Source organism: Meleagris gallopavo, chromosome Z (assembly GCF_905368555.1).
Source record: "Meleagris gallopavo chromosome Z, MGAL_WU_HG_1.1, whole genome shotgun sequence".
NCBI classification, from domain to species: domain Eukaryota; kingdom Metazoa; phylum Chordata; class Aves; order Galliformes; family Phasianidae; genus Meleagris; species Meleagris gallopavo.
In genome coordinates, this window is record NC_139435.1 from 53,802,410 (window position 1) to 53,815,402 (window position 12,993).

Below are 12,993 nucleotides of genomic sequence, written 5' to 3' on the forward strand. Positions count from 1 at the left end.
AGCTTTCAGAAAAATGGAAACTAAATTCTTTCATTTAAGACTGGATTGGTTTAACTGATTATTCTCTCATACATTGACAGATATGTGTCGTGTAGTGGAACTTTTCTTTTGCTGAGTGTGAGCAGAAATGCTGGAAAGAAACCTTGAGTTCATGATGGGATCTGTGTCAATATTGTGCATGCCTTTAGGGGAACTGGATTGTTATCTGTGGTGACAGCACTGTGTGCTGTTACAAAATGACTTACAAGTGAGGCTTGATCATAGCAGTAACAGAACTTCATGCAAATGCTTTGCAACCTCCAGACAGCCTAGTTATTTTAGTGGTACAGTTTGTTTAATAAACTGATAAGAATTTCAGCTCTCTTTCTGTTGGAGATAAAGGAGCAGTACCATGGGTTGCACCATTTCTCTAATTTGACTTACCAGACAGGACTTTTCTTTCCCTGCTGATATGAGGAACCTTTTTCTGGAAACTTTAAAGATAGGTAGGTGGCTTTCACCAGATCAGCCAGAGAAGACATCTCAAACTGTGATAGCCTGTCATCACTTTCATGTCATTAGGGTTTTGTTTCAATATAGTGTATAAGTACTTTTATCAAGAGGAACTTCTAGTGAGGCTGCTGCTGTGTCTTATAGAGTTTGACTTTTCCATTCCTGTGAACCCTTCAAGGCGTTCAAAATGCACTTCATTTGGAAGAAAAAAAAAGACTAATTTATACAGAAGAGCTAGATGTGATACAGTTGAAAAAGTTGTTCTGATAAATTGTGTCTTCTGACTAACACAGTTGTCTTAGAACAAGGTAATTTCTGCTTTACTCTTCTTTAGGAAACTGCATTTACATGCTTCACTGAGTTTAGAAAGTTACCATGAATTCTTATATGTTTTTGTTTTCATGTTGCTTTTAGTTTTATTTTTTAATCCATGTAAAATTTTATCCATGTGAAGTGAAAGGCATGGAGGAGAGAGAAAGTGTTTCTTTGAGAAATTTTAGGAAAATAATCAGAATGTCTCAGCATTTTTCCTTTCATACCCTCCCCATACTCTTCTTACAAAAAGAGAAATGAAACAAAAGCCAGATAATTCAGGTAAATAGTGTTTCTATTTTGAAAAGAATACTAGGAACTAATAGTCCCCTGGTACTGGAAACAATGAACCTTTGGTTTCCTCATCTTTCTCCTGGACAGAGTCCCTGGCTTTCTCCAGGGAGGGCTGACAAGCTCCCTGTCTTCTCCCCAACACTGTCTTCTCCACTACTGTACTATCCAGCCTTATTGGGTTTGAGCAGCACTGACTTCTCATTCTTTGGGGATTTGGTACTCCTGCTGTGCCTGTGGGACTAGCCAGCCACCTCCCCATCTAATAGCAGGCATGTGAAGATGAAACAGGCACAGGAGTGTGAGGTTTTGGGAGCAGTGGATGGGGAATGTGAGTCTCAAAGTCTTGAGGAGCTGTCTTATGTGAGAGATAGTGAGGAACAGTGTAACATCCCTTCCCCTTCCACTCCCTGGGTGGGGGTAAGAAAGCAGGTTCATTTGCAGAAAGCAGAGTGACAAGTCATCTTGGAAGCAGGATTATATGGTAGAAGCCTTTCTTCTGGAGGCCATGGGATTCACAGGTACAAGTGTCATACTGGTGGAGTTTTGCCATGGCCAGTTCGTTACCGCTTTAACTCTCACCAGATTTTCTAGCATAAGCAGGATGTGAATGTTGAAGTATGACTTAAGTAGGTCTTCAATAGCAAGAATTGAAAATTTGTAGTTGGCAGGCAGGTGTATAAGTGTTGGAACTCTGAAACTCAAACCGCTGTGAGAGCAGTGACATACTTATCTCAGGTAAACCAACACAGGCACCTCACAAATGCTGACCTTGTGCTTTTGCACTTACAATGCATGTAAGTGAGGAGAGAGTTTTGAAAACCAAATGACCAGAAATAATGGTGCAAGGTGGAGGGTAGCTGAGGGCTTTATGCACCTAACAAAGTATAATTTTTAAGTGGAGGAGGTAGGTTTGTGCAGAGAAGTTAACATCAACTCAGCCTTCTTGATGTTGGCCATTACACTCTCTTAAAAGCATTGTGAGGCAATAAGCTAGACAGAATTGCCATTGCCCTCCTCTACCACATAGTGTTATATCTGACATGTGTATTGTGTCTGTCTCCTAACTATTTTGTTTTGATTTTAGGTCACTTCCCAAACAAAGCTATGCCCTCAGCAGGAACATTGCCCTGGATACAGGGGATCATCTGCAATGCCAACAACCCTTGTTTCCGCTACCCAACACCAGGGGAATCCCCTGGTATTGTTGGAAACTTCAATGCGTCCATGTGAGTCTGCCTGCTTTTTCCTTATCTCTTTTCTTCGGGGAGCACATGGAAAGGGCATATTTTGAAGTCATCAGTTCTTTGTGCAATCCTGTGCTGTTGAGAGCCAAGTCTGTTCTCTTACTGAGCATTCTGAGGTCAGCCTATAAAGAGGTGAGATGCAAGGCCTGTTTTTCAGAGAGCCCCTTTCCCTGGCTAACAAACCTCTGAGATGAATGGTGTAGGAGTGAGAAACAGTATAAGAGTAGGATCTGACAGGACTCTCCTTCTTGTTTATTGCTGGCTAATGTATTACTGGAAGCTCCACTTACGGTCAGCATTGTTACACCCTGCCTTGTTTGCTGAGTTTGTAGTGTCAGGCCAGCTAAACTTGATGCAGAACAAAAGGTGCCTGCAACCCGGAAAAACACTTGAAAATGAACAAGGGCATATTTAAATTATTGAGCTTCTATGTGGAAGGAGTTAACAAGCAGGCCCTATCCGTCCCAGTCTGAACTGCTTTCAAATGCTTGGAGGTTACCAATCTAACTTGGTTTGACCCTGCTTTAGCAGTCATCTTTAATTAGGCTCCTTAATTTTCCCGGAAATCATGACCAAAGAAAGGGTTCGTTGTACTGGAGAGAGCAATGGCATAACTGGAGGGACTGAAGTTTAAAACTGGGACATGAAATTTTGTCTGTGGATACTGGCTTACAGAACTGATGACTGCTGTTTTTCGTTTGTTTGTTTTCCACCAGTGTTTCCCGCCTATTTTCAGATGCCAAAAGGTTACTCTTGTACAGCCAACAGGACACAAGCATAAAGGATGTCCAGAAAGTCTTGGCAAAACTGCGGAAACTGGGAAACTTCTCTGGCTTAGGTAATGGCACAGCAGAAGAAGTCACCTACATCTGATGTTTTTTGTCTGGTTAATTGTGCACATGTGTACATTCAGCATCTCTGCCCCTGACAGGGAGACTGGAATCAGATGATCTTTGAGGTCCCCTCCAAACTAAGCCGTTCTGTGATTTCTGAAATGTACAAGAACAAGAAGGTGCATGCTTGTAACTGTTGCTCATTAGTCTCTCCCATCTCTCAGAAGTAGCTTAAACCTCTCCAAGTTAGAGCTTTGTGTGCTCTTTAGATTCTTTTGTAGAAGAGAAATGATGCCAAGGATAGCAGCTATTTTGGGTGTGATATTACAGTCCTAAAACTGTTGAAGTGAATTAAAATGCTTTCTTTCTTAAAGGGCTTTAAGTAGTGGGTGTTTTGGAAAACACTACTTACTTTACTGTTTTGTCAGTGAAGCAACAAACCCCTCGTGGCTGGAATTTACCCCTTTACTCCATAAGCTGACTAAGTTGCTGATGAAAGGCAAATAAGCAGAAACTGATGTTGGCTTATGGTTTGCAGACTGAAAGCTGACTATTTTCACTGTGAGATGACAGTTAAATCTTCATTTTCCTTCTTCGTTTTTAGTTTCCCTGGGACAATTTGGAATGGGATACTTTATTCTCTGTTATTGTCCAATAGGATTTTTGAATTATAAACTCCAAAGAAAGTGTTTTGTCTTGAAGGTTCATTACTATGTGTCATAAAAACTGAAGATCTTTGTTTTCAGCTGACATAGGAAGATCTGCCATGTTTTCTTAAATGTCCAAATGAAAAGGTGGCTAGTGTGAGATCACACAGAAAGCTTGCAGCAGATCTGGGACTTGCAACATCTTTACCCAGTCTTGGGGAATGTGACTGGTTTCCCATTATTGCCAAGTTTCTCTGACATGGCAACATGCTAGAATTTTTTTGGGTAATTTTCTCCGAAAGATTATTTTTCTTGGCTAATTTGTTGGTGCTGCATGCTTCTTTCAGAAGCAATGGAAATGAATGATTTAGAAAAAAAAATACAATGAGAGAGTGGAGCACAGTCACTGAGTGCTTTCATCTACAGTGAAAGCAGTTGTTGACATTTCAGAGCTTTGTGCAAATTGTCCCTCATTTTACAATTATAGTGCTCTTTTCATCTGAGCATGATTCATGCTCCATGAAGGAAAATACCTGATGGGCTGTGAATAGTTTCACATGTCTAATGTGATCTGAGCATACTTTTAGGACTGAGGTTTCCTTTTTATGTTCTTTCCTGTGTTTCTCAGTACATTGTGGGTCACTTCGAAATAGTTTGTCTTGTTACTGACAGGTTGCCAGATGTATGCTGGCTGTACGTACAGACAGGTGTGCAAAGGCTTTGTCATGGATCAGCAACTCTCTCCCCTTCAGGGCTGTGCAGAATCCTGATGTGATCAGATGTGCAGGTGTTGGTGTGAGCTACTGCCTTTCTTTCAGCATTAGTTGATGTTTATCCTAACATGTAAACGACACACTTCATAGCAGGTCTCAAAGTCTGTAGTGCCAGGCAGCACCATTGTTTTTTTTTTTTTTTTACCTGAGTTTGTGGGGAGGAGAGAGTATGGGTGAACACAGGGATGACACAGGGATGACCTGAACATAGATGACAATAAACATAACCAAAATCAGCTACAGTGACTGTATTCCTCAAGGAGAGATTGAAACTACTTTAAAAGGGGCTTGTCAAATGCTTGGTTTATCTCTGTGGTGTTCTGGGAACAGCAAAAGTTGTCACCAGTGTCTGCAAGTTAGCTCTACCAAGGAGAGAAGATAATGGTGTTTTGTATTGAAGCATGCAGTGAGCATCAGATATGGACATTTGTAAGAATACAATCGAATCTGTAAGCTGAAGCTCTCATTGCTGGGAAGGCTTGAGGGGGAGGAGTGATTGCAAGAAACATTTCTCACAGGGAGTATTGTACAGGAGAAAAGTCAGAATGCTTGTGTTTCTTTATACTACAAAGACTAGGGACTGACTGCAAAAAACAAGTGTCTGACAAGTCATCAAAGATCCTATTACTGTAATAAAGTATTTCAAATGTGTAGTTAAAAAAATCATATATCAAGCCTCTGTGTCATTAGGGTGACAGACTGTCCATTGTTGGTATGGCTTGTAGGGAACAAAGCTTGTTTGTCCTTCTCATGATATGCTCGTTTACAAAGCCTCCAGCCAGGAGGTCCCTTCTGCCCACTCTAGGCTGGCTGATTCACTCTCTGGCAGCATGCATAAGACAGCATCCTCTAATCTTAAAAGTGTCTGTATTTGTCCTTAGCAATGCTTAGATCCCTGTGCAGTGAAGGAAACTGCAGATGAACTGTTCTGCTGCTTTTCACAGAGAGGTGTGAGGAACAGCTTAAATCCCTTCCTTCCTCTCTGAGATATTTCCCCCACTAAGCAAAACCTAAGCAGACTAGAGTGGTGAATGTCAGATGAAAGCATGCTTTCAAAACTGAAAGGATGCCCTGAGTAATTAAAAGCCTTCTGGTGTACAGGAGTAAAGCTTCTTTGCCTACCTTTGTACAGTCATTTCCTGCAATTAGTAGAAAGGCTGATTACCTGATAAGTTAATCATTTTTTAAAAAAAATTTGGAATACCTGGAAGAGAAGCATTTTGAACCATTGATGCATACAAGTATAGCTTTGCAGCTTGAATTTTCCCAATGAGAGTAGCAGTATGCTCCTTACCTTGTGACAGGGGCTCACTTGCAATCTCTGCCAAGAAGCTCCCTCTTCTTCTGTTAGGCTGGTTTGATGTCCATCTTCCACATACTTCCATTGCTGCTTGAAGCTTTGAAAAAAGCTTCATGATCACCATGTAGGAAGCCTATGGGTCTGTATTTCTTTCAGATGTTTGAACTGATGAAAAGAGAGTTTGTCAAAGTCCTTTGTCTTCAAACTTGTTTTAAAAAACAACTTTCATAAACTAATGTCCAAACGCGGACTGTTGGTGTTTAACCTGAAATGAAGCCTGAAGGCCTGGGAAGAGATGCTTGCTTTAACATAACATGGCACTTACACAGGTGCCAGGAAGTCAGGAGGAGTCTTGGTTAAACACACAAGGTAGGACTTGGAGATTTTCTTAGGCAGTGCTTTGCACTCATGCCAACAGGCTTTGTGTCTGTTGTTTCTTGGTGTAATGGGAGATGATCCCTCGGAGCAGGCCGGTCTTCCAGGAGCTAGAGAAACGGCTCCTGCTCTGCTGCTTCTAGCTCCAGAACTTTTCAGTTAAGAAAGGAGGGTGGGCTCAGTTGGAAACAGCTGATCCTCTATGCACAACACCTTATCTTGTCAAGAGAAAACACTAACCAGTGATGAGAGGGACTTCAGGACCTGCAGCTGCATGGGGACTCTGTTCATGGCTGCTTTCAGCAAGCCATGAAATCTATGTGGATGCACACTCATACCACAGCAGAATCAATTTTGCGGGCAGATGCCAATGCCCTCTCCTTGCTAGCACTTGTTACATTTCTGTCCAACAATGTCACCAAGGTCTTCAACATAAATATGATAAGGTGGACTACAGATCAGAATAGAGAGTTAAAGACCTTGGTAACTGCTCCTCCAAGACCATGATATGGCTTTTGGGATTGCATCCTACCATAGGCTTGGCACACTGGAAACAGGCACTGGCTTTGTAACTGTCCTCGGCACTGCTTTAGTGGAAGGTAAAGTGGTACAATAAGTAAAGCATTCCTTCTGTTCGGGAAGGTGGAGATACACCTTGCTTTTGGCTCTGAGGCATCCATTCTTTTTGTCCTCTTCCTTACAATGCTTCCAAACGTTTTGCTCAGCAATGCCGTGAGATAACAAAAATCAAAAGGTAAAATTAAAGGTATCTTCTCTGGTTGTTGCTAACAGTTACACATAGAAGCTAGTTTAGCTGGTGTCTACTTCATTACTCTTAGCTTTCAGTGATCCCAAAGGACAAACATTAGGCAACAAACATTGCCTAAGAAATTGCATCAGATCTTAGGCTGTTATTCTACACGTGCCCTCCCTTTCCTGATTGTTTGATAGATTACTGTCACCCACAGTGCAGGAGAAATATCAGCTGGGTGGCATCATCTGCTGATGTGCTTTGATGGTTCTAAGACCTGTACAGACAGATGCACAGACTGATGGGTCTGCAGGGGGTCTGGTCAGGGCTAATGGTGCTACTTCTATTTCAACAGGTAAAGAGTGATGAAGGGTTTGGGCTGAACAGTGGCCTTGGGAAAGGCTTTCTGATGGCGTGTGACCTGCTGTATGATTATTAGGATGCTCAGGGAAACAGGATGTCATCTATTAGATGACTTGGAGGTGGTAGATAACTCCCTCTTCAGTGTCTTCTCCCTAATAAAAATAACTCCACACCCTCAAGCTAAACATTTGAATCTGTTCTTGCACCTCCTTGCATCTCCATAATTAAGCAAGTCCCCTCCTTGATTTATTTGGAAGGATCCTAGCAAAAACCAGCCAGGTTAGAATGAGAACTAACAAACTGTATGTCTAGCTGGCTTTTGTGCCCAGAAACACAAGTGGTTGCAGGGTAGCATTCGTGGTATCTTGTGGTAGGTTGTAAATACACGACTGGGTGGTCTGATACTGTGCTCCATTAGTGGCACATGGAGCTTTGCTTTTCCTTTAGGCTGGTGAATTGCCATAAAAACATTGCTCTGTGGTAACGGTGGAGCAATCATGACTCTCAGGGATGTTCCAGGAAGTCCATTCGTTGAACATGGTTTAATTTTAATGTGTTTTCAGTATGTGTTACTTTGTGTTAACCCTCAGCAGAGCACCCTGGGAGGTTTTTGGGCAGTCTCCAAGCTGCTACTCTCAGTCCGTGACATGCAGCCAGCAAGGGGAGCCCAGACCTGTGTGGAAACAGAGGGAATTCTGCTTTGGTCAGGTGCAGTCTGTCAGCATGGAGCACATGGAAGAAGCTGCCAGCACTGGATACTCAAATTGTTCTGTCATGTGCCGTGTGGATTAGTTGGTTAGAAGACTCAGATGTGTACAGCAGTTTTCTCATTTCTACCTCCTTACCTCTTTTTTCACATCACTGAGTCTCTCAGCAGGCACAGATGTGAGTGTCCTTAGATTTTTTTTTTTTCTTGTTTGAGGTGAATTGGAATTGTGCAGGCAACTGTGAATCTGTTAGAAAAAGCTTTCCAAAGCTTTGAAAGAGAAGTTTAAGTCTCTTACTACAGGTAGTGAGTGATGCCTCTGTGTTAGTCCACAGGGTTCATTTTTTCTGTTTAAATTCCAGCAGGTATGCTAGCAGTCGAGAGGTACCAAGACTGAAAAGACTTCTTACAGCATTATTCATCCCAAATTTTGCGTTCTGTAGTTAGCTGTGCAACTTTTTTGTTAGTGACATGGCGTAGTATTTGCTGAACTGCGTGTTGGCTCACTTATCACTTCCACTGAAGTCTGCTTGTACTTTTCTTAATATTTTGAAGGTGAAGATGAGATTAAAGTAATAAAATATTGCTGGTAGAAGTTTGGGTATGAAGGTCTACTGTACTGTTTAACCTATTATTAAGAGAATCATTCTTGCTTCCTACATGAACTTTCAGAGATTTTTATTGGTAACAGCATTGTTGTTACGTGACTGTACCTACAGGTTGGGATGGGTAATCAGATACAGAAAAATATGCATTGGTGTCTTGTGGTTCTGCAGAACTGGGCTTTGTTGCCTGCTTTTGGCCTGAATTTTCCTTCTGCTGAGATGTTATTGTAGTGGGAGGCATAGATAGAGTATCTGTATGTGTGAATGTAAGAGGGAAATAATAAAGTACTTTTGGAAGTGGAATTCAGAATGTCCAGTCAGCATTACATTATGTCTGGCCTTCCTATAGCATTTGTACTGTAAATGATGAGCTTGAGTAAAATACTTCAGAATCCTGTGACAGAAAACATTGTTCCATGTTAAAAAACATGCAAGGAAAATCATGAGGATGTCAGCGTTGGTCTATGTTGACAGAGGGCTGCACTGGCATTTTAGTTCCTTTAAGGCTCACTATCCTGATGGTGCCAGCTCATAATTTGTCTGCAGCATAACCACCAGTGCTCATAGTTAAAATTTGCCACACTGTTTTTAGAACAGACTAAAAAAATTTTAAAACGTTATACTTTAAAGGCACTGTGTTTATCTTAACATTAATTTGTGTATATAGAGGAGTGATAGAACCAGAATTGCTTATCATGCTTTTCACAGCATGTTTGGTATCAGCTGCAGAAGCAGGACAGCGGGAGGGTTCTGAGCGGTTTCTTCAGTCTCCTAAAACTCTCTTAAGCCTGTTTTTTTTCAACGCTGACTGTTACCCATAACCTGCAAATAAAATCAAGTGTTAAATAAACAGTTGCATCTTTCATGCTCTCCTATTATCTCACTCACATATAGAAATAACCTTATCAGCAAAGCTTCGTAATAAAAGTAGTATGTTGTGAAAATGCATTCTCAGTGCTAACTTCACTTTGTGTTTATTTTCTCTGTTCTCCACCTCAGAATTACTGGGTTTGTTCTCACTGACTCCCAATCTCCATAGACTGCCTAATTTGTGGAAGATTGTGTTTGTAGCTTAGATAAACCAAACTGAGGTTGGAAGAGAGAAGGAGCAACAGAGAGCTAATAGCAAGCACAGTATGAAAGCAGTCGCTTGGGTTCAGCTATTCTCAGGTGATTTCCATAGGCTCTCACATGAAAGTGGCTGTCAGGAAATTGCCACTGCTGGAAAAATCCCTGATCGTCTTGGTATTTGACTTGGTACTGAGGCTGGAGCATATAATTTTAATTGGACTTACTGTATCTCCAAAGTTAATATTTAATTCTGGAGCCTGTTCAGGTAATAATACATTTAATCTTCAGTGTGCATTACAAACACTTATTATTGAATTCTACAGCATCCCTATGAGTTAAGTAAATAAACAGCTGCCAAGGAAATGGAGTTCTCCTTTTGCAAGACAGTAACATGTGACATAGTTTTAAATGTCGTCAAGGTGCAATAAATGATGCTAGCTTAGAAATATTGTTGATGTTGAATCAATGTTCATTTTTATCCAGGCAACATCACTGCTTGATCTCTTTCTGTGAAAGTCCATAAAAAAATGAATTTCTGTAGGCTGCCTTTTTCATGAGCATTCTGTTTGATTTACTTATTTTTGTTCTAAAATAAGTGATTGTCAGTATTGGGATTCTGGCTGAAATCAAACATCATATTCTATCTCCAGCTGCCAAACTTCTTTGTTGCTTCAACAAACAGCAATACTGTTTACCTTCAGTCCTATCTTTCTTAGTGTTGCTACATATTATCAGGTAGTGATTGCATTTTTTGGGGGAGATGAATTTCTAGTTCAAGTTGTGTTTTCTGCTTGCATCACAGTTTGCGAGTTACTTGTTCACAGAGTTAGAAAAATCCTTTGAAACGGAGTGAAACTGCTGCAGAATACAAAGATGGTACACATTTTTATGTATTAACTGAACTTTAGTATTTAAGTGAGCCAGTTAAAACTGAGTATTGCTTGTGCCTCTGTGGAATGAGATTCCTTAGCTGATGAAAAATAAGCTCCATTGCAGGTTTTGCCCTGTTTTTTTTTTTTTTTTTTTTCATGTTGACTTGGCATTACTAAGGTTCATGTGAAGGATATTTGGGACGACCTGTGACATAAATCCTCTATAAACAACCAAAGTTTCTTCTCCTTTCTGTTCAGCTTGAATTTTAAGGATGATGCAATAAAAGACCCAATTCTAACATCCTTTCCTGTTGGTTTCTTAGCTTTACTGCTCTTCTAAAAGAGTAACTTTCTAAAGGCAAATACTGCTTGAAAATTAGATTTCTGTTGACAGTGATAGAGAGTTTGCATGAGTACAGTCAGTGCAATCAGAACTTATCAAGCATAACCTGTTACACCTCAAGACCTCCCTTCCATGCAGTTCTCTATGTATTTTAGCATATGCCCCTTAAACCTAGTTGGACCATATCTGAGGCTGACTGAGCACACCCATATCAGACGTAGATTTGTTGATGGGGCAAAGATAGCTTATGGTAAAAATAGCAACATCTCAATCTGAATTCTTATTCTGATTTGTATCAACCAGCTGCTTAGCAAAGAACCAGCTGTTGTCTAACTAATAAAATGGCACTTCAGAACATTAAAAAAAAAAAAAAAGCCACCACCAAAGCCCTTTGTCACTTTCAGTCAAGGTATGTACATGAAAGGAAGGTGCCCCAACAGTTGTTCTTGTAGTACAGGCGCAGGTGTTTGACATCATCAGCAGTCATCAGATATTTCTGCTTATCTATGCTACACCCTTCTCTCTTCACACACTTGCCTGCTGCCCAGCTAGTTGGGAAAACATTAATTAAGATGCTGTAAAACCAGGGAACAGAAATCAAGACAATGGATCAATTCTTTAAGCTCACAGTTCTCTTCATCTATGCAGTGTGCTTCCTTCCTTTTCACATTATTTTGTACTAGTAGTTGGTGAAAGTAAAAGAAATAATTTTATTAAGATGTCCGTGTAGGTGGTGCTCAAGGTTCCTTTATCAGAACACATTTTTCTTCCACTTGATTGGGCAGGTCATGGATTCTGAAATATAGGACTGTTCTTAAAGCAACAAGTGGCACTGCTCTTTGCTGTGTTTACTTGTAATGTTCTTGTCCTCTGCATGAAAGAGGGGGCAGTAATGCTGTTCCAAGTAATGTACTCCATGATGTGTTTAAATAGGCAGGATACCAGTACTGAAGGAGAGAAAATGGTCAGTATATGTTCCATAAAGAATGATACTAAACTGAAGCATGAGCTCATCAAACTACTCAGGCAAGGTCATTTCTGCGCTTGCTGATGTAAGTAGCAATGTAGCATAGCACCTCTGATATGACAGACATGATGTCTGGCCAAGACGTGGTCTGTAAATTTGTGCTGCCCACTTCCACTGTGCGTCTGCTTTTCAAACCATGTTTTTCAAAGGCTGAAAAAGTGTTTTTTTTAGCTATTTTAAAATGCTACTGCTCAGTGATCTTGATTTGTATTCACGAAGGGGCTGAATGGTTGCAAAGGTTTCCCTAAACTTGTCAGAGAACGTATTTTCCTGTTTCAGTGCTGAAGCTTGATCTTATTTTCCTTTGGACTTGAACCTTAAAAACAAAACTGAGCTATGTTATGACTAGCTTTCTGATGTTCATCTAAACTGAAACACAGGGAACAGTCATGAGGGTTTGAGGTCTTTTAGATATAGGCATATGTTCAGAATAAGTAGATGGTGCTCCTGCTTAAATTAATTGAGCTGTGGTGATTGGTGATGCTTGTAAATCTTCAGTGTTTTGGCTGTCTTTTGGATTGGTTTGAGCCTGGGAAACAGCTTGTTCTGGAGCTAGCTTTTGCTGTTGTATGCTTGATGAGGAGCATGAGGACTTGGCCCTCAACCTAGAACTAATGCTGTTTCCCGACAGTAGGGAAAACAAGATACACTGTGATCTGCTGATATCGAACCTGGTATCATGTTAAGCCAGATATGAGCTGAATTCCCCGAATCCGTTGTGAGAACTGTGCCAGGATGCAGCCTTACACTCAGAAGGTGTGGTTTTTTTCTTCCTTCTTACAGTGCAAAGCCAAGCACTAGGCGTGCAGGATGGTCAGGCTGCTTTGATCCTGGGAAGCTCTTCCTGTTATTTTGCTTACAGTTCACCAGTACCCATACAGGTTTTGTAAGGAATGTCTTTCAAATTGCACACCTGGTGCTGGGCTGCTGCTGTTTGGAGTAGTGTGTGTTGCTTGGGTGGTTCTGCCTGTTGTTCTGTATCAGC

At 40.9% G+C, this 12,993-nt stretch overlaps 1 protein-coding gene across 1 annotated transcript in view; it reads left to right on the forward strand.

The window, feature by feature from the left end:
• ABCA1 (ATP binding cassette subfamily A member 1) overlaps window positions 1–12,993 on the forward strand; it is a 92,638-nt gene that overhangs the window by 22,351 nt on the left and 57,294 nt on the right. The window contains exons 4-5 of the mRNA XM_085212634.1: window positions 2,183–2,324; window positions 3,059–3,180. Coding sequence (XP_085068760.1) covers window positions 2,183–2,324; window positions 3,059–3,180 — 264 coding nt within the window. The remainder of the gene's footprint in view (window positions 1–2,182; window positions 2,325–3,058; window positions 3,181–12,993) is intronic.